At 48.0% G+C, this 25,559-nt stretch overlaps 1 protein-coding gene across 3 annotated transcripts in view; it reads left to right on the top strand.

The window, feature by feature from the left end:
• zcchc7 (zinc finger, CCHC domain containing 7) overlaps positions 1–24,644 on the top strand; it is a 33,458-nt gene extending 8,814 nt beyond the window's left edge. For all 3 annotated transcript variants that reach the window (XM_035530178.2, XM_035530177.2, XM_081714285.1), the window contains exons 3-9: positions 9,365–9,432; positions 11,665–11,790; positions 12,091–12,261; positions 13,366–13,401; positions 22,751–22,846; positions 23,220–23,337; positions 23,527–24,644. In XM_035530178.2, the coding sequence (XP_035386071.1) occupies positions 9,365–9,432; positions 11,665–11,790; positions 12,091–12,261; positions 13,366–13,401; positions 22,751–22,846; positions 23,220–23,337; positions 23,527–24,044 (1,133 nt within the window). In that variant the 3' untranslated portion in view covers positions 24,045–24,644. The remainder of the gene's footprint in view (positions 1–9,364; positions 9,433–11,664; positions 11,791–12,090; positions 12,262–13,365; positions 13,402–22,750; positions 22,847–23,219; positions 23,338–23,526) is intronic.
• Positions 24,645–25,559: the final 915 nt, after the last annotated feature.

Here is a 25,559-nt window from a genome sequence, read left to right on the forward strand (position 1 = left end):
CAGCCCTGGGCGCTCAGTTTTTGGCCTCCGTCTGGGGGCTGAGGCGATAAATATTAATATTATTTCAGTAAGATTGAAGGGTAGAAGAGAAAGGAAGTGTGTTTTGTGGTTGGGGGAGGGGGGGTGTTAATATGGCAGCCCTGTTCAGTGGTCTGAGAGCAAACCCGAGCCCCCCCCCCCCCCCCTCCCGTTTAAATAAAACGGAATTGCTTCACTGTCAGAAAACACCCACTGGAGGTTCGGGAACACTTTTGTTTTCTTTTTCTTGCTTTTTTAGGTTAAACAAACCTCTGCGCACTCGTTTGGTGTGGGCCAGGCCTGATGCTGTGTGAGACCCACAGGTCTTCGCTATGGTGCTGTCTTGTCTAGCACCTCGTGTCTGGTGTGTAGATGTTTCCCAAGGCACATACATTCACCCATAAACTTACATCTGTCCTGAGGGTCTTTTTGTGTGTGTGTGTGTTTTTTAAACCTTGAGAAGGGGGCGTGCGTTCGTGCGTGTGTGTGCGTGCGTGTGTGTGCGTGTGTGCTGTTAGTAATCTCTCAGGCTTTCTTAACTCCCTTTGGGACCTTCCAGAAAACGGCATCTCACTATTATTAGGGCCTCCTTTACATATTCAGGGAACTGTGTGTGTGTGTAACAGACACAGAGAGAGAAGCGTGTTGTAGCTCTAAGTCTTTAACTCCATGTCTGGTAGACTGTTAAACTGAACTTACGGTATCAAAAACAGCTTCGCCTTGTGCTGTAATAACACAGTGGGCCATAGTGAGAGAGAACAGGCTGAGCGGACATTACACACAGGCCATAGCAAGATGAGAGGAATCTAAGTGGAACCTAAAACAATCTAGAAAAACTATTTAATCTACAAAATAAAAGTCTGTCTGATGGGTGTATGTATATATCCACTTTTTATCCAGAGCGACTTATATCTGTTGATGAGGATATGGTGGTTCGAGTATTACAGTACGTCCGTGGAAGGTGTTGCCGAACACCCACCACAGTGATTGGTCCGCCGAGCACCTATGGTGTGAGGGTCTGAAGTGTCGCACAGTGCCGCAAAACTTGCACAGACCTTCCTTCGCCGGGTCACTTCCTGAAGAATGTGTTCTTTACTAAACTAAGCTCACAAGCTCGCTGTGGAGTCACCTCAGTGGGCAGAAGGAATGGGATAATTTTTTCCCCAAAGCCATATTAAACCCAAAACTACTACAGCAGTGAAGGTTACTAGTGTTACTCCCAGGGTCACAGGTTGTAAGGGACGTGTGCGGACGCTCGCGGTTTGGAAGGCCCGTGTGCGTTGCAGCCGCTGAATCGAGGCCAGCGTTCCTCGCACCCACACCCCACACGTATTTTGACACTGATGTGCGCAATTAAGTCCTCTCCTTCTCTCCATGGAACGTGAACCCAGGTCTTCTTTTACGGCTGTTTCCCACCCAGACCAGTTTGTTTGCTGGTCTGCCATACCTGTATTTCTGAACGGATATGTTCTTTTGTTTTCGGCCATGTGAAAAGGTGCTGGGGTCCAAGCATGCGTACGATGTTCATGCTCATGCTCTGATGCCACTGCGATGCCCCTCGTTGCCCCGCGCCTCGCTGCTTTGTAAGTGCGCCGTGATCGATAGTGATTGTAACAGTAATAGACTAATAGTAATTTTAACAGTAACAGATTAGTAGGTTTGGGGTCGGGAGCGAGACAGAAGGCGTGGGTAAAAGTAATCCTTTTGGGGGCTAAACCCCAGGTATCCATTGATGGTACGTTAAGCAGTTTTCTCCTTCCCAGGCGTGGTGTAAAGTGACTCCACTGGAACAGAGGGGTTAGGGCAGGCATTAGGCACTGTGCTTACGGTGTGGCAACGATTCCTGCTGCTGGTGCAGGCAAACAGCACCCGAACCCCCACCCCCCAAACGGCCGTATCCATTCGGGTGGATATGGCCTTCACCGCATCCCAGCATCCTCTGGGGCCGCTTTCCATCACATGGCAGGAGGGGTGTGGTTGAGCGGAGCTCCCTCCTGTTGTTTGGGATCTCGCATGCCTCTGATATCCAGGGAGGCTGAGCTGCCGTAGGGCGGCATTGCTGAAGCTACGCCCACGGTCATCTTCCGTTTTGGTCTGGTCATGCCAAACCGATCGGGTCAGCTCCGCCACGTAAGGAGCCCTGCCCCTCCCTGATGGGTGTTTCGGCACCACGACTGCAATTTGCTGGTGGTGTCGGTAGGAATTTAGGACTGAGAGATACTCCTTTAATAATTTTAGTTTCATGTTTGCTGATCTAATTTGTGTGTGTGTGTTTCCCTCCATTTTCTCTTACCAGTTTCAGATGCATCCCATAATACTGGTTCTATCTCTGACAATGGTGGATACTGTAGAAGAAAGAAATAAAAGGCAAATTAAAATCTTAGAGCGCTATTATTTAATTACCCCAATGGATGTGGATTTGGTGTGTGTGTGTGTGTGTGTGTCTGTGTGTGTGTGTGTGTGTGTGTGTGTGCTGAGGAGGGCGATAGAGAGGGCAGGATTATTCTGCTTTTTCAATTTACAGAACCCCCACTGCCTCCCTTAAGCAAACACGCACGCACGCACGCACGCACGCTCCTCTTTCCCCTCCCTCACCCAACCGCTGGAAGATAAAATGGCATTATGGTGAATTCACTTAATGACAAATTTTTAATTTGGCAAACACTGCCCTTCACTCCACCAAGACACCCCCCCCCCCCCCCCGTGTGTGTGTGTGTGTGTGTGTGTGTGTGTGTGTGTGTGTGAGACAGAGAAAGTATGAATAGCGGAGCCTAATTACAGCGCGGCCGGGCCTGCAGAAGGGAGCCCGAGCCTTTTCTCCCGTGCCGATAAGAGCGGGAAATGTAGCAGATGAACAACGCTGTTTCTCCCTTTTCATATAGCAACATTAATAACAATCACCGACATTTGATCTGCCCCTCAACCCGACGGAAAAACGAAACGCTCCCAATGGAGAACTTTCATCAAAATGAAATCGGAGTCGCAACACGGAGGTTTTATTAAAACAGTTCATTTCTCCGTCTCTGCCTTTCTCGCACGCGCGTGCCGTTACCTCCGCCGCCCGCGTGCAGAAGCAGCACTGAGCGAGCTCGCGCATCGTTCCTGCCGGTGGTCGGTCACTCTGGGGAGCGTATCGGTGGCATGCGCCTGAGCCCCCGCCGGACTCGTTATACCGGGCCGTTATAACGCCATTGTGCAGCGGTCGTTTTATCTTTGCGGGCTCCTGTTTCTGCGGCTCGGAGGAGATTTGCTCGAAAACACACATGGCTTGACACTAGGTTTGTTGTCTCTGAAAAATAAGTTAAAAGTGTGTGTGTGTGTTCATTTAGAGCTGTAAAGTGAACCATTTAAAAGTTAAAATCCTGATTTGTCACTTACTTTTAAGCTTACATACATTTAAAAAATATAAAATGCAGTAAATCTGAATTTACTGGCTTTAAAAGCAAGGGTTTTGCAGTGGCCAACATCTATCAGATTTTTATTATACGCGTACTGGAGTCTTCTGATGGTTGCTATTATACTGTTATATCAAACTGGTAATTTATATATCTGAGTTTTGGACTGGTGTCAAGGGCAGTGGAACACTCCAACGGCCACCCAACAAAGTCCAATCTGATTGGCTCCTTCTAGTTTGACTCGCATATTGCATCTTGGTGACCTTCCATTGAGTTTGGCATCATACTGCCACAATTACGAGATTTGTTCAAGTAAAACAATAGTCTGCTCAGCACAATAGAATGGCAGTGTGTGTGGGTGTGTGTGTGTGCACGTGTGTGTGTTGTTTGCCTGTGTGTGCGACTCCCATGTGACACACCCCCTTATCTCCTGTCACTCATCCGTCTGTTGCTCTGATTGGACCATACGGTTGCTGTGCGGTTGCCGTGCTGTTGCCATGCCGCGCCCCGCTGGGCGGTAATTGGGCCCCCTCTGTGTCGCGCGCGGTTACCCGCTCTGACAGACAGGTCTGGCCACCTGCCTCCCAACCCCGCCCCTCACCCCCTTAAAACACAGGGTGACACAGCGCTGAGTGCGTGGCACTGCCCACCACGTGCCGCTCAGCATTATGGGTGGAGGGGTGCGGATTTGGCCGAGTGCCCTCATTTTGCATGGCACTGCTGTAGGGAGGCGGAGTGAAGGTGCGGGGAATGGGAGGTTGTCAGTCTAGTTGTCAAAGCCTGCTTAGGGGCTCTGGAAATGATTCTCACTGTATGTCTTTATAGGTGCACACACACACACACACACACACACACACACACACACACACACACACACACACACACACACACACACAGAAAAGCTATTACAGGGTGATGGCAGCTAACTTTACCTCTAATAAGCATGCATGCGTATACACACACACACACACACACCCCTTCTGTCCGAAGCACACACAGGCAGGTCTTCACAAAGAAACGGCAATAAATGAATCTTCAATCAAGCACTGTTTCCCTCAAAGATGCTTTTCTCAGGAGATGGGCCATGAGGTGAATATCGAAAACTAACATAATCAAAACTCTTCACACAGTTATTTACCTAGTTGTTATGTGCCCAGTTATTTACCCAGCTATTGTTATTTTCTCAACTGTTGTTATTTATCTGGTTATGTGCCCAGTTGTTGTGTTTATTCACCAAGTTGATGTTGATATGTACCCAGTTGCCAGCAGAAACCAGCCCCGGTGATGCATGCTAACCCAGTTCATGAATAAAGACGCTCTTGTTGAGTCAGGGTAATGCGGACAGAGACCATGGTTAGAGAGCCCACCTCACCCCGCACGGAGTGTGCGGTGGCACATAAACAGGTCTGCTCTCGTAGGAGCTGCCCGCTGGACCCGCTCAGGTTTGGCTGACGCTGCTATACTACAGTAATGCCTGAAGTTTTAACTGCAAAAATGCCGCATGATGACATGGAACTGTAAGAGGCGAGCAAAAGACCGTAAGAACAAACTGTGATGTCACCTGTGTGACTGGCGAGACACAGGGATGAAGCGGGTTTACTTTACACAGGGATGACGCGGGTTTACTTTACACAGGGATGACGCGGGTTTACTTTACACAGGGATGACGCGGGTTTACTTTACACAGGGATGACGCGGGTTTACTTTACACAGGGATGACGCGGGTTTACTTTACACAGGGATGACGCGGGTTTACTTTACACAGGGATGACGCGGGTTTACTGTACACTGGGATGACGCGGGTTTACTGTACACTGGGATGACGCGGGTTTACTGTACACTGGGATGACGCGGGTTTACTTTACACAGGGATGACGCGGGTTTACTGTACACTGGGATGACGCGGGTTTACTGTACACTGGGATGACGCGGGTTTACACAGGGATGACGCGGGTTTACTGTACACAGGGATGACGTGGGTTTACTGTACACAGGGATGACGCGGGTTTACTGTACACAGGGATGACGCGGGTTTACTTTACACAGGGATGATGCTGGTTTACTGTGCACAGGGGTGAGGCTGGTTTCTGTACACGGGCGACGCTGGTTTACTGTGCACAGATGATATATGATGTATGAAGCTCATAAGTTTACTTGAGTGTGTTTACGTATATATGCGAGAGAGAGAGAGAGAGAGAGAGAGCGCGTGCTGTGTGTGTGTGTGCGTGTGTGTCTGAAATGTGGCACTGTCACACGCTGTTCAGTTTTCACGCTCACACTCTCCACTGCTCACCGAACTCTCTGCGGTGTGATCACGGACCATGATGCATTTCACCGCACTGCTCATTTGAATGCCGCCGTCTGATTGGTCCTCGGCGAGACTTGTGCCTTGTTCTGCTAGAGAGCGGAGCGGGGGAAGCAGGGTGCTGGGGAGAGAGTGTGAAAGGGGTTTCATGCCCAGACGGTGAAGAGAAAGAGAGAAAGGCCAAAATGGAGGGAGCTGAGAGGAGAAGAAAAGATAAAGGCTCAGGTGATCAGGCAGGAGCTGAGAGAGAGAGAGAGAGAGAGAGAGAATTGTTTTTTTTTTAAAAAAAGGGACAATGGGGAGAGAAGAAAAAGATGCTTTTGTCCTTACAAGCAAGAGTGTGTGTGTGTGTGTGTGTGTGTGTGTGTGTGTGTTTACCACTCTTTGATTAGATTAAGGCCTGCTCTGTTGTGGGGTGAATGGCTGACTAATGCATTTGCTCCGTGAGCCATGGCAGGCATTTGTCGGGGTGGGGGTCGGTGCGGCCCACCGCCGACCCCTGACCCCCCCCCCCCCCCTCCATGTCTGCCCCTTTGGGGGGCCTTTCGTTACCCCTCAACTGCCTCCCTAACCTCCAAACCCCAGCACATAGCCTTTTCGACCAGCTGTGTGTATGTGTGTGTGTCTCTCCACCTCTGATCACTACCTGTCTTTAATAAAGCTTTTTTAGATTTGATCATTGAGACTCACTGCATTGGCTTAGCCAGCAGGATGTTGCCTGTTCGCTGACATGCTGATTGGTCGGTTATTTTGCATTTGTAAATAACATCAGTTAAGCACCATCTAGACTATATGAGGTGTCTGTAGCTTTGGACCTACATAAAGACTGAAAGCTTTGTTAAAGTTGGTAAAAAATAAACCTGACTCCTTTTTTGTTTGTGTGAGAGAAAACACAGTTTTGGACTCTTGTTGCCAAGCCAACGACAAAACCAAGAGTGTTGATCTACGTTAGATTTCTCAGATGTACTCCGATTTCCTCTGTGATGCTTCTGGATGGCTTAATTCCCAAATCCACCCCTGAAAGCAGCCTGACCAGCGGAGGGGTTAAGGTCCTTTGGCTCAGGCACTTGGGTCACTGCCCGAGTGACTTTGGGACAGTTTCCGACTCTCGGCCTTGCATCCTCCGACGATGGGCGGCAGTGACACGGCAACAGAGGCGCCCCGCTCCCCCTAAACTGGTTACCGTGGAGTCATGTGGTGTGCGGTTGCTGCAGGGGTCGAGAGGGTTGGGTTAGAGGCAGGGCTTTGATCTGGGTCACCCCCCCCCCCCCCACACACACACACACACACACACACACACACACACATCTTGCGAAGACACGCCCAGCCTGGAATAGGGTCCTACATGGTTGCACTTGAGTGAGGTTGTTATGGGAGACAGGCTCAGAGAGGTGTGTGTATATGTGTGTGTGTGTGTGTGTGTGTGTGTGGGGATGATTTTTCCTCAACACAACCCCATTCAGCTTAAGAGTGTTTCGGCGGGAATCTTGGGTCTTCGGGATGAGATTCTGGTCACATCCGAGACTTAAGCCGAGACTTTATCCGAGACGTTATACTAGATGCTCTCTGCTGCCCCTGCTGAGCAGATGCTGAAAACTTAGAAAATCTCCTCATAGTCTCTCTCTCTCTCTCTCTCTCTCTCTCTCTCTCTCTCTCTCTCTCTCACTCTTATTTACTATTGCCAGAATTGTAAGCTAGAATATTGAATGTGAGGTCTCTCTCCATCTCGTGTGCTAGCATGTACACACACACACACACACACACACACACACACACACTCAGGCGCCTCTCTCTCCAGCAAGGTCCTGTGTTTATGATTAATTAGCTTCTGCTCCACATCCTCCATGCTCTCCCAGGGCCTAGTGACGGTCGCCGGGCACACGCCAGCTTTCCACACTCTTAGACTATTAGTCAGCTGGAATTAGCTCGCACGCACGCACACACACTCATTTTTATTTGTTTGTTCTCTATTAATTAGCATACTACCGAGACTGACGTGGAGCATCTGCCACCAGTGGGCCCCCACACCTCCCTCCACTTTCCTCCTCTCGCTCCCCCCCCCCCCCCCCAATGTCCATGTTCTGCTGGAACTGCACTCCTGTTTTGCACTCGGCCTCTCTGGCGCCCCCTGTGGTGGGGCGAGGTCCGGCCGAGAGAGGACGCAGGCGATTCAGCTGGTCTGAGGGCAGCCGGGTGGCCTGTGATACAGTACACGTGTGATGTGAGGGGGATTGAGAGATCCGTGCATGAGAGTGTGTGTGTGTGTGTGTGTGTGCGCGCGAGAGAGAGAGAGAAAGTCTGTGTGTGTATGAAAGGCAGAAAAGTCAGTGTTTTTTGTCACATGTACATTTGATTGTGCGCATTAGTTGGTTAAAATAGCGGATTTGATGTTAGTTGTGCAAGGCATATCGTGATGGTTTTTAGTTGTGTGTGTGTGTGTGTGCGTGTGTGTGTGTGCGTGCGTGTGTGTGTGTCTGTGTGTGTGTGTGTCAGTGTCATTGTGAATAACCATGGCAGGATTATCATGGTGAGCTCCTCCTTTCCCCTGCTCTGTGTGATTGCTGGCCCGTGACTGACGAGACAGTTCCCCTACGTAGGAGCGCAGAGTTGTGTGTGTGTGTGTGTGTGTGTGTGTGGGTGGGTGGGTGGGTGGATGTGGGAAGGGGGGTATCAGGATTAAAGGAAATGTTTCCTGTCTATTGTAGTGGCAGTCCTTAGGGGTGTTTGGGGGGCACAGGGACAATGTGTTGGGACACACACACACACACACGCACACGCTATCTGCATGACAAATCCCACCGCGCTCAAACTTGCTGAACATGGAGAGGACGAAACTAAACACACTCTTGGAATTTTCCCATTTAACAGCAGACGTTTACAAGACCTGCTGAGCACCTTCAAAATGGGAATTTATTTGGGAGTTTAAAAAAAGTATGAAATTAAAAAAATGAACTTAATTCTACACGGATAGAAGGTTTGAAAGAGCTATCAGAGTAATATGGGTTCATCCAGTCACACATACAGACACGCATGTATCTGCCTTCATAACCAGCCATAATGTGAGACTCCACCATGGGTTTGTGGTTAGTGTAGTAGATGTAGTTTATTTGAGCATGGGCTGAACTAAGGAAGGGGGTCAGAAGTCGTGCTGTGTAGCGAAAGGGCACCAGGCTCTGAGGATCTCCAGTACAAGCAGACCAGTGTGAGCAGTGCACGCTGTGTTGGGAAAAATTTCAGTTTTTGTTTGCTTAACACAGGAGCTGATCTAGGCAGAGCGTGTTTTGCATAAGTGTGTGTGTGTGTGTGTGTGTGTGTGTGTGTGTGTGTGTGAGTGAGAGGGAGTGGGAGACACCTTGGCGTGTTGTTTTGCAGCTGTGTATTTCTGCGGTAACAGTCATTCTGCCTCTAGAGATTTATACAAATAGGGTCAAATCAAGGGAGTGGGCCTTCCGAAGCACGCACGCACACACACTCAAACTCAAACACATACACACTCGCAGTCTCTCCCTCTCTCTCTCTCTCTCTCTCTCTCTCTCTCTCTATCTATATATATATATATATATATATATATATATATTATTTATTTATTTATTTTTATTTTTCCTTTCTTTTTTTTTCTGATCTTTCTTTCTCTTTCGCTCCACAGCGTTCAGTGAGAATGTGAAGGATGGAGAGGGTCAACTGCACTGGGCCATCTCAGACAGAGACAAAGAGGTGTGAACCCAGCACACACACACACACACACACACACACACACACACACGCCATCACATGCGTACATGCATTCTCACACACACGCAAGCATACACATTATCACCGACAGTGCCTCCAATTAGTATTCAACCCCCTTCAGATTTTGTAAATTCAACAAGTTGCAAATAATTTGAAGCCTTCAAACTTTGAACAAGAGTATCAAAACAGATGCCTAAATATTACAAACAAAAAGTACTCAATTAAATTATAATACATTTTAAACATAGAAATTGGGGTCAATTATTATTCAATCCCTAGGTTTAATACTTTTGTTGAATAACCCTTGTTTGCAATTATAGCTATTATTTGTTTTTTTTATAAGACCGGATCAGGCTGGCACAGGTCTCTGGAGTAATCTTGGCCCACTCCTCCATGCAGATCTTCTCCAAGTTGTCTAGGTTCTTTGGGCATCTCTTGTAGACTTTGATCTAGAGCTCCTTCCACAAGTTTTCAATTGGGTTAAGGTCAGGAGACTGACTAGACCACTGCACCACCTTGATCTTTTTCCCTCTTAAACCAGGCCTTGGTTTTCTTGGCCGTGTGCTTGGGGTCATTGTCCTGTTGGAAGATGAAATGATGACCCGTCTTAAGATCCATGATGGAGGAGTGGAGGATTTTGGCCAAAATCTCCAGGTAGGCTGTGCTATCCATCTTCCCGTGGATGTGGACCAGATGGCTGGGCCCCTTGGCTGAGAAGCAGCCCCACAGCATGATGTTGCCACCACCATGCTTGACTGCAGGGATGGTATTTTTGGGGTCGTATGCAGTGCCGTCCTCTCGCCGAACGCCCCGGGTGTGGTCGGCACCAAAGACCTCGATCTTGATCTCATCAGACCAGAGAACCTTGAACCAGTCTGCCTCAGAGTCCTCCAAGTGATCATGAGCAAACTTTAGACGGGCCTTGACACGACGGTTTGAAAGTAAAGGTACCTTACGGGCTCGCCTGGAACGGGACCATTGCGGTGGAGTACGTTACTTATGGTATTTATTGAAACCAATGTCCCCACCACCATGAGATCTTCCTGGAGCTCCCTACTTGTTGTCCTTGGGTCAGCCTTGACCGTTCCGACAAGCCTGCCTTCAGCACAGGAAGAAACTTTGAAAGGCTGTCCAGGCCCTGGAAGGTTAACAGTAGTTTCATAAGCCTTCCACTTCCGGATGAGGCTCCCAACGGTGGAGGCGGGAAGGCCCAACTCCTTGGAAAGGGTTTTGTACCTCTGCCAGCCTTCTGACCCTCCACAATGTTGTCTCTTGGAATGCTCCTTAGTCTTTCCCATGTTGACCACGTATGAGTGCTGTTCACCTGTTTGGGGAGGGGCTTTTATAGTCAGAAAAGGTGGGGAAAAACAAAATTAATCCAAGCCTGTGAAGCTCATTGTTCTTAATACCTCAATTACTTCTTAATACTTGAGGGAACCAAACAGAATTCTGGTGGTTTCAGGGGTTGAATAATAATTAACCCTCTGGTAAACTTTGTAAAATGTAAAAAAACAAACAAACAAACAGAGAAATAACATTCTTTTTTGCTAGAGTGAATTTCACATATCCAGGCCCATCTACAGTCCAAATTTCACAATGCAGGTTTACTCCAAATGTGTAAACCTGCAAAATCTGCAGGGGGTTGAATACTACTTGGAGGCACTGTACATGCACACATTCTCACACACACACACACACACACACACACACAAGCAAGCATACACACTATCGCATACATACACACACATTGACACATGCTCAAGCACACACAATCATTCAGCAAAAGACTTGTTGGCATTCCTTATTATTAGTAATGGCAATTACAATATTTATAGAAGACATCTAATGAATAATAATGGATTCTAGAAGATATTTAATTAATAATAATAAAAATAATAACAATAATATGATGATTTATTATTATTATTATTATTATTATTGTTGTATTATTATTGGATGGTAGAATGCATTCTGGACATGGTTAGCAGACGTGGACAGTAGCGGCTTAGCCAGCCGAGTGAGCGACCTGGCACCTGGCTGAATGTGCTGTAGTACTGTGGGAGGCAGTTAGGCTCTGTTCTTAGCTAAATGTTTTTAAAAGATGGAGAACATATAAAACATTTAACATCTATTGATATGTGTGTTGGATGATGGCGTATGTTGTTAAAGGAAAAAACAGAATTAATGTAGTTAAGTGCGTGCGTGCGTGTGCAGGCGCAGATCATTAATAAAGACGTAACCCCGAGGAGGCTGTCTAACCGATACTACACTAACAAGACCGTCACCTGCCGCAACTGCAACAAGCTCGGCCACCTCTCCAAAAACTGCCCCACCCCTAAGGTACTACATTACTCACAAATCTTCACTCATCACAAAAGTAATTTAGAGATTATTACAAGTGTAGCAGAGAGTGTACTGAATGTGTATCGACTTTAAAGGGAGCAGTGTTTTGTAGCGTCACTGCAAATTGTGCGTAGAAACAGAATACTGTACCTACAGTTATATATTTTTGGATATAAGGTTTCAGGCGATCTGAGCACAAACAAGTTGCATGATAATTTTGGGTGTGCATTCATATATGCGCGTGCGTGCGTGTGTGTGTGTGTGTGCGTGTGTGTGTGCGTGCATGCGTGTGTGTAGAAGCTGCCGTGCTGTTCATTGTGTGGCCTCCAGAGCCACTGGGTGAAGTTCTGTCCAAATCGGCCCTGCTCCAACTGCTTTGTGCCTGGCCACTCATACGACACCTGCCTGGAGAGGCCATACTGGCATAAACGCTGTCACCGCTGCACCATGGCCGGCCACTTCGCCAACGTGAGTGACGCCCACCTCTGTCTGCGTCTGTGTGTGCGTCTGTGTCTGTGTGTGCGTCTGTGTGTGTGCGTCTGTGTGTGCGCGTCTGTGTGTGCGCGTCTGTGTGTGCGCGTCTGTGTGTGCGCGTCTGTGTGTGCGCGTCTGTGTGTGCGCGCGTGCGTCTGTGTGTGTGTGTGCGTGCATTTGTGTTGTGTTGGCGCATGTGTGTGTATCCTTCCCCCGGGTCGTTCTTCCTCTCATTAAGACGGACGCTTCACAGGCCGCGAGTGTGACACACACACACACAAACACTGCTCACTACCCCTGACAACAACCCTGGAGAGAGAGAGGGAGAGGGAGAGATTGAGAGTTACGAAGGGAGAGAAGTGGGGGGAGGGGGGGTGAAGGGAGAGAGAAAAAGCGAGAGACCACAGGGACGTGATTAGGGTGAGCAGAGGAAGTTGAGGACCTTCACTGTTCTCCGGTCTGGAGTTCGGACGTTTCCAGCACATGCGGCACCCAGGCTGCCCTCCTGGACTCCTGCAGGCAGGAAGAGCGTTGCTCTGTTCTGAGGGAGGGTCGTGCCCTGCCTGAGTATACAAGTCCAGTCATGGTATTGATCAAATGTTGGTTAAATATCGTCACAAACCATTAAAAGCGGTGTAACATTTGCGTATATATGTTCTAGTCGACAGTTGTGTATTTGAATGCATTGTAACCGATGAGGGTTTCAGACAGAGCGTAGTTTCCTGTGAGGGTAACCTGTGCTAAAAGGAAACAAAGAAAACCAGGAAAGACTGACCTCGCCACGTACTCCTGGTGTGTTCTGCGGCACCACACCCGATGCTGACCACCCAGACATTTGTACCTCATCTCACACAGACCCAGTATGAGCAAACCTTTAAGCAGGACTGTTTTCTCTCAGTTTAAACACACACACACACACACACACACACGTCCCTTCCCGCCTTCATTCTCTCTCGCTTCCTTCCTCTGTCTTTCACGCTCTCTGTTGCTGTCAATCTGATTGTGTCAGTCTCCCTCTGTTGTTACTATTATTATCATATATTTACTAAATAAAAGGCTTCTCTCTCTCTCTCTCTCTCTCTCTCTCTCTCTCCACAGGCCTGCCCAGAAATTTGGAGACAGTACCACCTCACGGTAAGAGATCTGCGCGTCTGTCCGTGCGGGTGTGCGTTGTGTGCGCACGCCTGGCGCGAGGGCAGCTTTTTAGACATCCACAAAGACGTTCACTCGCGGGCAGCTTCTCTGCCGCGGGCAGCAAACACCACCCTCCCTCTGTCTCTCTCCTAGTCTCATGTCCTCTCCCGCATGCCATCCCGATCCGCCTGTAGGACACGTCGCCGTAGTAATGAGCTCGGACTGAAGCCTGCCTCTTGCCGCGGTGTAGGAGATGCAGCCTTCGTCAGCAGTCACTGTCGCCAGAAGAAGCCAGTGACATCATGCCCCACGATATCACACCTCCACGCTTTAGTCTCTTCATCAGAATTTATACACGGATCATAAAATTTCCTGAAATCTTGACTAATTAAGTGACCCTGTTTGCCTGAACCAAAGCGTGAATTTGATTGTTTATCTGGGATGTGTGTGTGTGTGTGTGTGTGTGTGTGTGTGTGTGTGTCTGTCTGAAAGTAGTAATTGTCAAACTTACTAAGCGTTCTCTCCCTGAAGAGCCATGGGGTGGAGAAGACACATGACAGTCACACACACAGCCAAACGTCAAGGGGCATGCACGAACATCTGCATGTGCCTGCACACACACACACACACACACACACTCTCTCTCTCTCTCTCTCTCTGTGCTGGAATATAGACCTCAGTCTAAGAGAAAAGAGCAGGTTGTTTGTCAATTAAAAGACGTGATAAAGCATGAAATGGGCTGCCAGAAACGCACGGCAGCAAGCAGTCACTCGACCTGTCTCACACACACACACACACACACACACACACAGTCTAATTAGCTAGCCTGTCTAATGAAAAGGCCACTGTTAGCACTAGCTAGTGCATGCAGAAAGAAATACTGAGTGTGTGGTGTGTCTGTGTGTGTGTGAGAGAGAGAGAGGGAGGGTGTGAGAATTTAAAGTAACCAAATTTTATTTCTCTCTTTTTCACTTCCCTGAATGTGTGTTCCAGTACCACCACCCTGCAAGGGACATCAGTTTTTCATTACTGATGCAGTTGTGATGCGCGCACACACATGCATATACTCGCATGCGTGTGTGCACAGGCCCGGCTGGTTCCGTTTCTGGCTCCGTATGGGCCCGGCTGGTTCTGCGGGGCTGCACCCATCTGCTGTTCCTCTGGTGTCCTCTGGGCCCTGCCCCGCAGACTGTGTGTGTAAACGCGGTTAAACGGACTTACCCTCGACAGACGGCGTTTAAGGCCTTTAAACTATCCGAGCCTCGAGGGCTCAAAGTTAAATACAGTGCAGGTACGTGTGTGTGTGTGTGTGTGTGTGTGTTTGTGTGTGTGTGTGTGTGTGTGTGTGTGTGCACGCACGCGCGCTGCTTTGGGGATCTGTGCCCTGTCGCCCTGTGCTAGGCCCAGTCAGGTGTGAAAAGGCATTCTGTCAGACCAGTCCTTTCTACTGGGTCTATTTAGTGTGTGTGTGTGTGTGTGTGTGTGTGGGCCGCACCTGTCTTCACTAACAAACAACCTCCCAAGTCCGCTGACTGCCACAAAACCCAGGAGAGAGACAGAATAAGAAAAAGCTGGAGTGTGTGTGTGTGTCCGTGTGTGTGTGTGTGTGTGTGTGTGTGTGTGTGTGTGTAAGACAGAAGTGGAAAAAGAGAAAAGATGGAAATATATTAAGTATAAGCAAATGGTTCCTGGAGTTAATGTTTAACCACGTAGTAAAAAAAACAGTGATGGCACATTGTTTAGGAGCTAAAGGGACGAATTTTACTTTCAAAATGAGCTGATTGTTATTATTATCATCATTAATATTATTTTTTCTTGAGTCACACTCATGACCACTGAAAGATGATTTTTCTAGCTCAGTTTGGGCATTAAATTCCAAAGCTAGTAAAATTGTTATAATTATTATTTAATAAGCTTTCAAAGTTGTTGATTTTTGCAAAAGAAATACCTTATTCAGTTGCCACCCTTTAAAAAAACATGTTAACCAGGTACGATATTAAAAATAATATCGTTAGTAGAAATTAGTCTTTTGCTCCTAGCTTCACCGTGGAGCCGTGGGGATAGCCGGTGTTTTACACACACACACACACACACACACACACAAACACAAACAAACACACAAACAAACACAAACAAACAAACACACAAAGTGCGAAAGACACTATTCTTCCGTCAAAGAAAGCAATTGTCACGCCGACGTGACAAGGAAGCTTCGCCAGATGTGCGGACCGTTCTGAGAGGACGTGGGCCGGTCAGTTAGAAGTTCTATCACCGCTTTCAAAAACCCGTCCCTGTCCCGCAGATTGTTACCCCGCAGATTGTTACCCCGCAGATTGTTACCCCGCCGTGTGAACGAAAGATCAACGCCGTGGCATCGAACACAATCGAAGATCTAAGACTCCGCGCGACCGGGTTCAAAACGAGTTGCGCGCGCCCGGCAGACCAACCGACATTTCACGCGAGCGGTTCTCGAGAGGCAGGAGAGGGGATATGAAATATGGCTTTTGAGAGAAAAGAGAGAATGTAACGTTTTGCGGGCATGGGAATCAATGGGGTAGACTCACAGCGCCATCTATTGACTCGTCAAATGTATCGGGGGGGGGGGAAATTTCCTTTTGGGCATTTTTTCGTACCTTGTTTGTTTTGCCTCTTGATGCAGGCTGTGTCGGTTAGGTTGCATATTTGACTATTATCGCCATAGAAATGTGCTTATTTCTCTCTCGGTGGTGTGTTGAGCAATATATTGATTTGTTAAAATGGAAAGCTGTTACCAGTCTAGGGTGGGGAGGGGGGTGTTGGAGGACTTCCCTGACATTTAGGTTGTGCGTGTATTGATCGTTAGTCCGGGGCGAACACCTCAGCAAGACATCTTGTCAGAAGGCCGAACTCGGCTTTTAGATAAAGCCGTTCTGTCTGTTTTCCCACTCTTTCCCCATCACTCCCTTTCTCTGTTTTTTTTTTTTTTTTTTTGCTCTCTCCATCCATCCCTCCGTCTTTCTGACCTGACCACTCCCCTCCCTTTCTTTGAGTCCCTCATTTCTGTTCCTCCCATGCAGATGCTAGCATAAAGTCACCTCGTCACTGGAGTGACTCTCAACCAAACTCTAACCGAAAGGTTTCATCCTAGTTAAGGGAGGTTTTTTAATCCAAAAACGCAGTTCTCTCTCCCGCTGTTTATTTGGCGGTGAAGGCAGTTTCACCGCAAACATTTCCAGAAGTTAGTCGATAAATTAATATGAATTCAGTTGATGAACTGAGCAGGAAACACTCTTCGTACTTTTCTGATGGACTGGATTCTGTTTCACTGTCTGCTACGCTGTCTGAACGGTGCTGACCTCAGATCAGCCACATATACATGCTTGATACGCTTCAGCTGAAAGTGCACATTTATTTTCTTGCAGTCTAAATGCAGCAATTTCCCTAATTTTCCCTAAATTATGCACTATTGGCTTATTCTATTTCTCTCTTTTATGTTAAGATGAGGTGAAATTTTTTGAACTGGGTTTATTTCTCTTCTGAGCCAACCTTAATTTCATACATATTGTTTACTTCGGACTGTAAATTCATTATCAAGTGGAAAAAGAGAATTGTTTGCAGAAGTCCAGAACTAGCAGTTGTCTTCTATAGGCCCATGCGGTCTGCTCTGAATTTACCTCAGCAGATTTGATTTAACATTTAAAAGTGTATCTATAATTCAATTTTAGTTCATTGTGACTTTTTGTGTTTGCATTTTATGTTGCTATGGTGCTAAAGAGATTTATACAGCCAGTACACCTTCCCTACCACCCGTCCCCTGCTCCGTGATAAAACGTACTGGTTCTTCAGTGCCCGTCTCTCCTAGAGCTAGATCTACCAACCCCAGTTCAGCTCCGAGAAGCAGAAAGACACAAACTATGGGGAAAAAAGGTTATGCATATGGAAAGATGGGGAAATAGAATGTTTTCTGTGTTATTCTGTGTCTTTTTGACCACTGGTCTGTGATGAAAGCAAACTTAAATTGGGTGAAAAAGAATGGTTTATAATTACTCCTGAAGTATTGTGTTTACAGATCATGAATTCCTACAGCCTTTTAAGACTTTTTATAACTTTACGTCTCCCCTCCCCAAATTGCCTGAGGCGGCCGCGTCACTTTGCAGAGGAACTGAACTGCAGCTTTGGCTCGCCTCCTAGTGGCGATGGCGGGAATAGCCCTCCAAACAGCATTTCTGATTCCATCGTGGCAAATGAATCCTTTGACTTTCAGTCATGCGTGGCAAATGTTAAGTGTGTGTGTATGTGTGTGCGCACGGGCTTGTGGCACGGTGCGCTGTGCGACATTGTGTGTGCTGACATGCAAATGATGTTTGTAATTAAGTGTACCTTGCTAATTGTAGCATATTTAAATTCCAAATGTGTTGAGCCTCCTTTGTTGTTCTTGCACTGAGTATTCCGCACCGCATAACAAAGCGGCTCTGGTTCTTAAATCCAAACGTGAACGCACAGACCTTTTCTCATCTCCCTTCTTTTCTCACCTGCGCAGGTGACCACATCACTGAGACCTTTTTGGGGGGGTGGGGGGGGGGGGTTTGAACAGTCAGAAAAGGTGGAACTCCTCGTCACCTGATCTAAGGCTCTATGTGCTGTAGGATGTGTGCTTGGGGTTGCACAGGACATGTATACTAGGCAAAGCCTTGCTGATCCTGCAGTCTGAGAGCTCTGGCTCTTTATCTGGCGGAAGGAAGGGACGCGTCCCCAGACTGGGAAAGCTGCAGGTGTAGGCACGCAGGAGAGCATCAGTGTAGACAACTTGCGTCGTTGTGTCGTTACTGAAGGGGACGCCCATACACGGCCGACGCGGCCGTAGGAGGGCGGGGGTCGATCCGCGTCGCCTGCGCTCAGCGCGTTGCGTTGGTCCTCGTCGATGGTTGGCCTTTGAGGGAGTCTTGTGATTCGGCTGCTCATTATAAATTTAACTCAAAACAAGAGAACACATAAACTGCATAAGGGTTTTTTAACGCGTTGTGGTTTGATCTACCAAGGCAGGCTAACGTTATATTTTGCTACACGGAAAGTAGTTTTATTGGAAGATTTGTCATACCTTGACGTTACTGTCTGCGACTTTATGGAAGGAGGGCGCTGTAGAAGAGGTGGGAGTCATTCAGAACTCTGCGTACTCGTGATGAGAAGCCTGCGCCTTCCTGAAGCAGCCGTTTCCTTTTGAGCGATTATCTTTCGCCCAGGCAGGCGTACGTGTCCTCCGTCAGCCGTGCTCGAGTGTAAACACACACAGGCGACGACGGGCAACAGTGAGTTGACGGAAGGCGATCGGCAGCGGCTGGCAGTTGGCGTTAGTTCTTCGTTGTCCACCGCCTGAGACTGCAGTGAAAGACCTGACAAATGGAGCTCAGAGCCGCTGAGAAGCCTTGGGAATGGGAGCTGGGTGTCAGCTGGCGGAGGCTCTGTGCCATCATTGGTTTAGAAATTTTGGACGGCGTATGCAGGTCTGCGAATTGGGTACAGCGTGCGATCCACTTTAGAGGAACGCGGACTGACTTTTAGTGTGTGTTCAGACCACTGGAAAAAATAGACACAGTAAGCTGTGTGTGTGTGTGTGTGTGTGTGTGTGTGTGCGTGCACGTACTACCTCCCTTGACACACAGGTGCATACTGACACACTCTCATGCACATGTGCATAAACATAAAGCCTGTGTTTTTCATACACACACACACACCACACACACACACACACACACATATCTGAGGTAGCTTTCCCTCCCACTAGTGTACACACACACACACACACACACACACACACACACACACACACAGCCAGAAGTGTCTCTCTGACACACACATTCCTCCCTGTCTCTCACTCCTCCGCTGGTTTGGAGAATAGTTTCTGGTTATCAGTCGGATGGCAGCTGTGTGTGTGTGTGTGTGTGTGTGTGTGTGTGTGTGCGCACGCGCGCTCGTGCGTGTGTATTTGAGGGGGACTGCATGAGCAACCAGAGGTCGATGGCACTACAAGGTGCGTGTGCATGAGCGTAAGAGAGAGAGTATGTGCGTGCGTGCGTGCCTGTCTGCGTGCGTGCGTGCTGCCAGTTTCTTCTCACTGCATTTGAATGACAAAAGCAAGGGGCTGGCCTAGAAATGAGGAAAGGGTTATCTGTTCACCTCTGCCTGCACTGGGCTGTCTCCCACCCACCACGGGAGGGAGGGAGGGAGAGACAGAGTAAGATGGACACTGAGACGGGAAGTTAGAGAAGGCTGGACAGAGAGACAAAGAGTGAGAGATGGAGAGAGGGGGACAGGGAGGAACAGACATGGGGAGAGAGATGGAGAGAGGGAGGGGGGAGAGAGAGAGAGAGAGAGAGAATGAGTGAATGGAGGCATTGTGGTCCTACAACAACACAAAATTGTCATTAAGACAGTGGAGCACATATAGCACATGCTTATATCCCCTCGTTGTGTTTCTCTCTCGCTCAGACACACACACTCGCTCCCTGTGTTAAGGCAGGTGTTGGCAGGTTGCCGTGGATCCCCACATGAGTATCCCACTTTTCCTCAGCAGGGATTTGCTGAGGTGTTTCCTTTTACCGAGGACAGGACGATGCACCAGTCCTAAGTCAACACACGCCCACACGTGGTGCACAGTGGCACACAGTTGACTTGAGTTCAGTATGTGTCCCACATGCTCACACACACACACACACACACACACACACACACACACACACACACACACACACACACACACACACACACACACACAGTCTTTCTGTCAGGGTTTCCCCAGACTTTTCTGTAACATATGCAGAACTGTCCCCAAACCCTAATCCACCAACCACACAGACGCTGTTTGCTTTGGGAGCGCATGTGTGTTCATTTCTGTGTGTGAGCGTGCACGTGCGTGTGTGTGAGCATGCGTGCGTGTGAGCGTGCGTGTGTTCTGTTATTGTACTGGTAACATTTGATGTGGGTTTAAGGATTAGTGATGTCTTCACTGGAGGCCAAGGTGATCTCTGTGTGTGTGTGTGCGCGCGTGTGTGTGTGTGTGTGCGCGTGTAGATAGGTTTTGTTGGTACACCTAACAACTTGGGTTATAATAGGATTATTTTTAATTAGTAAATATAATTATTGCTGTTTATTGTGTTACAGTCCACTTCATTAGACAGAAGAGCTCCAGGTGAATGTCAGGACTGTACAGTATTTCACTTTTCAGTCATCAACCAGCATTTCAAAGCAATACTGATGAAATAGAAATACACTATATGCAAATGAGCTTGTATCACAGCTCCTAGTGTTTCCTGTGTGTGCTGCTGGATCCCCTGGTCTTCCTCCAGAACGCCGGCAGTTACTGGTTTAATAAAGAAGTTGCAAACAAGTGCCGTTGCCATCAAATCATGCAACATCCAACCACCAGCTTGTTGTTGTATGAACTACATTTTGACTGACTCACAAAACAAAATGAACAATTACATTTTCATGTACTGTTACTGTTGCTTTTTACAAAGTAGCAACAATGCTTCCAGTATTGCTCAGATATTTACTGCGGTTGTTTGTTTTTCTGTGTTTTTGGTTAGATGCTCTGTGCGGTTTGTGCGACCTGTATGTTCCTTTCGTGTTGGCGCCCACACACTGACAGTGCAGTCTCCACCCTAGCTACACCCCACATCCCTCACGCTCAACAGTACTACACAATACAGGCCAGTATTCAGCCCCAGCACATCAGAGGCCCACCAGCACGCTCCCGCGAAGTGCGTACCAGCAAGTCTGCATTTAGAGGACGCATTGTTGTGTAGACTGCAGTTTGTGTGTGTGTGTGTGTGTAGGTGAATGTATTGGCTTGTGTGTGAGTGTGTGTGTGTGTCCTGTGACCCCGTAAAAGCAGACGCAGCCTCTTGGCCCCGTAACACAAGCATATCTGAGACCACCCTCTGGCCGGCTAATCCGTTACGATGGGGGTGGTGATAGTGGCACACAAAGGCGGAGTAATTAATAGGGCTATAGAGCTTTATGCAAGAAGGCACTGGGGGGGCGGGGCTGTGGGGGGGGCGGGGCTTTCTATCCCCTCACCCGCCTCCTCCCGTTTGGTTGGCCTCTGAGGCCAAGAGCAGGAGAGCAAGCTCAAGGTCGGGGGGTGGGCCGCGCGTGGTGCACAGGCCAATTTGCATGAGAGATGAGCAGGAAAGAGGGAGGGAGAAGATGAGAGAGGGATGCAAAGAAAAGGAGAGGAAGCAGGAAGAAGGAAAGAAGAGAAGGGATTAGAGAGAGGGGGATGGACAGAGCAGTACAGGCAGTTTAGAAGTGGTGACCGAGGGAGAGGGGGCGGCGGCTCTGATCTGCTCCGCCCTTTGTCAGAGGGGTGAGGGTTTGGCGTCTCCAGAGCCCGAGCTGGTAATCACCAGCACACCTAATCACATTCAGCACTCCACCCATTTCCTCTCGGAGTAAACGGAGAAAGAGGGAGAGAGGGAGGGAGGGAGGGGGCTCTATGTTTAAAGGTGTGGTGGAATCATGTGTGCTTGCTTTCCAAAAGCATTTGTGTCTGTGAATGTGTGCGTAACCCGAACACCACGAAGAGACGCTAAAAGAGAATATGTGCATAGTTTTTTTTTTTCCACACACACACACACACACACACACACACACACACACACACACACACACACACACACCAGTCTGCTTACTCTCTCTTTATCAGACTGTATTTACGGAAGGCGATGGAGCGTGAAACGCCTTTGGGCTCCCCGGGACCAGATGGGGACACACACACACACACACGCGCGCACACACACACACAGACAGCAACTTTCTCCAAAGGCAGTGTTATCAGTAGTGTATTACTGAGCCTTATTGATAGCCTCAGTAATCACTCTCTGCAATCTGCTTAATGGAAAGAAGAAATGGGAATGTGTATGAGAGAGAGAGAGAGAGAGAGAGAGAGAGAGAAACGACAGGCTATAAGCAGTCACTCCTATTCACACCGTTCATAGGACAAGTGAATAAAGGGGAGGGGGGGGGTAGAATGAGGGCATGCAGACACACACACACACACACACACACACACACACACACACACACACACCCCCCTGTAGGATCACACGAGATGAACAAGGTGCCATACCTACAATACTTAATAAGAACCGGAGCAGGTGTGTGTGTCTGATTGTGTGCACGTGCCTCTTTCACTTGCCTTAGTCTGAGTGTCGCACTTCACACCATGATCTTTTGCATAAGTTACTGTTCCACCTTGCCAAGTTCGCTCTCTCTCCCTCTCTCTTTCTCTCCCTCTGTCCCTCCCTTTCCTGTTCACTGTTTCACGCTCTCTTTCTCTCTCACCCTCCCTCCCTCCATCTCTCTCAACCAGACAGCGGGAGGTCCTCCAGTTAAAGCCGTCCACCCACAGGCTTCCAGATCTCCTGCGTACTGCTACAACTGCTCGAAAAAGGGACACTTTGGTCATGTGAGTCATGTCACACACACACAAACACACACACACACACATTTATCACAGAATAAAGTGCTTCAGCCCAGCTGGGGAAACACTTGCTTTGAGGGTTGCATTGGATCAGTGTTGGTACTGATGTCGGTGTTAGTCCAGTACAGACTGGTCCAGATCTGCACATTCTCCAGCACAGTGAGCTGGAGATCACATGACTTCAGATTTAAATAATAATATAATAATCTACTCAACTGAGGCACAAGGATATTTTTTTCTGCTTTTTATTGCCTAGAAATTACATAATAAAAGTAAATGCTGTAAACCTAATGAACGCAGCGTTGCCTTTGTGATCAGAATTTGATGTGACTGTGTGTGTGTGTGTGTGTGAACATAGGAGTGTTCGGAGAGGAGAATGTTTAACGGGACATATCCCACGCTGCCTCTCATCTGCTCCTACGACACCCTGCAGGACGTTAGATGCCGAGAGCGCTGGGCTCAGAAACGAGCCCAAGGTTAGTAAAGCCCCCTCTGATTGGCTGGCCAAATGACTGACAGTGACCAGTGGTATTCTACAATAAAGCAAAAGAACCATACAACACACACACACACACACAATGTACCGTGCATGCGCACACACAGACAAACTGTATTTCAAGGTGATCGATGCCTTTGAATCATCTTTGTTCATCTGTGTGTCACAGAGCTGCAAGAGGCAGGCCTGATAGAGTCCACTGAAGCTCCGCACACTGCCCGACCCCCCCAAAAGAAACAGAAAACCTACCCCAAAAACACCTTTCCTCCTCATACCCCTGCCACACACGTCCCCAAAAGACGCATTGCGCACACCCCCAAGCACCACCCACGGACGACCCCCGGACCAAATACACACACCCGTGGCCAACAGGGCATGTGCACGCCGGCTCAGAAGGCCACACCCCCTTTGCAGAACACGTTCACACCCCAGCTGCAGGGGAAGAAGAAGAAGAAAAAGAAGAAGAAGAAGAAGAAGAACTTGATCGTGCTCGACGATGACAACTTTCCCCGCGGATCGCCCTTGACCCAAAACGAACGGCGCTCCGGGATGCTGTTCGGCTCCGGGAAGAAGCTGAAGAAGAAGAACCAAGCACAGAAGAGAGCTAGGAAAGCAGCCGGCAGCTGGGATGGAGGAGCGCCAGACGAAAACCTGTTCGCCATTAAACAAAGGAAACGGAGCAGATAGCCGTATGTGTGAATGAGCGTCTGTTAGAACAACAACAAAAAAATCTGAAAAATGTAAACTAGTTTGCTTTGTCTCCCTCTACTGGCGAAGTCTCAAAGTGCAGGCGTGTTTCTCCCAGTGCAGCGCTGACTCCCAGTTCCTTCAGAACTCGGCGTCACTAAGATCGTTTGTTCATTATCAGTATAAACAAATACGCCAAATATAAGTCTCATCTTGGATTCCTGAAGTAAAAAAGTAGTTCTATTGTCTACTTACCAAAATCACACTACAGTAAACGTGATGCATACTGAACATCTTTTAAATTCTTGACCTGACTAGTACAACTGCTCGATTTTGCTGTGTGTCCATTTATGACGATCGTCATGGTAACGGCTCCTGCTGCTGTGAAGATTCCTTACAGACCTTTATTGTTTGGGGAGAAGAACATTTGCGTTTGACTTTAGAAGGACTAATAGAAAAATGCCATGCACATCTGAAAATACTTCTGCTTGTACATAAGTTTATAGTGTTTCTATTTAAATTGTGTACATGTGTACATACCTGTAGCTGTATGCCATGATGGGGAAATAAATGCAGGGTTTTTTTTTTTGATAACCTGTTTATTGTTGTTTATATGGGAACAATGAGATTACACGTTACCTTTTAGACCATAGACTTGTAAGATGTACAGTGTATGAGTTTTGCCTGTATTTGGCCCCAGAAACCTCCCTCTTCAGTGTCCAGTAATCTGGCAACAGAGGGGATCCACTTTTCTTGGTACTTGCTTTTACATACTATACACACTGGCACGAGTTTACTGGAACAACAAAAAAAAAAAACAACAACTGTGTGTGACAGAGAAATTCTGAAAACATTTGCTTCAACATGCAAAAATAGTAATTTCCCTAACTTCTGTTACTGTGTTGATGGCCACCTGCCAATTTTCTGGATGGTTGTGTTGGGACAGGGGCAGACCCCACGGGCCCTGGAGTCTGTGCCCGCGGCAGACAAGTCCGCTGGTCTCGTCTACCATCCTCTTCATGGCTTCCCTGGTTTTTTAGCCTCCCTGCCAAAGTGCTCCGTGTGTTTCCGCCAGTGTGGCGATTTGTTGACTCGTGTCTAGGTTTCCTTGACCCAAGACGTAGTGAGCTAACAGTTGCTTCGATTCTACCTGTGAACCTGAGCTAAGAGTCCAGTCGAAGACTCGGGCGTTTTTTTATAGTCATCATCTATACACGGGTATACAGCGCAACGAAGTAACGTTCCTCCAGGACCATGGTGCAACACACAAAAAAGAAAAAGCAATACGGGACCAACGATAACAAACGGGGCAGCGCACGACACAGTTGTTAACGTTTGGTTTCGTCTGGTTTCTAAACACGCCTCATTCAAACTCATCGGGCCCTTCATAAGCTGTGGGACACGCAGCTATGAAAGCACGTAATGTGTGTGGTCCATTGCACTGAGATGATGAACTCTCCTCTTAGCCAACTAATACTAAACTGTTTAGATTATTCATTGCTTTCCCAACAGCAC

This window comes from Electrophorus electricus, chromosome 5 (assembly GCF_041902795.1).
Source record: "Electrophorus electricus isolate QZ-2024a chromosome 5, ASM4190279v1, whole genome shotgun sequence".
Lineage (NCBI taxonomy): Eukaryota > Metazoa > Chordata > Actinopteri > Gymnotiformes > Gymnotidae > Electrophorus > Electrophorus electricus.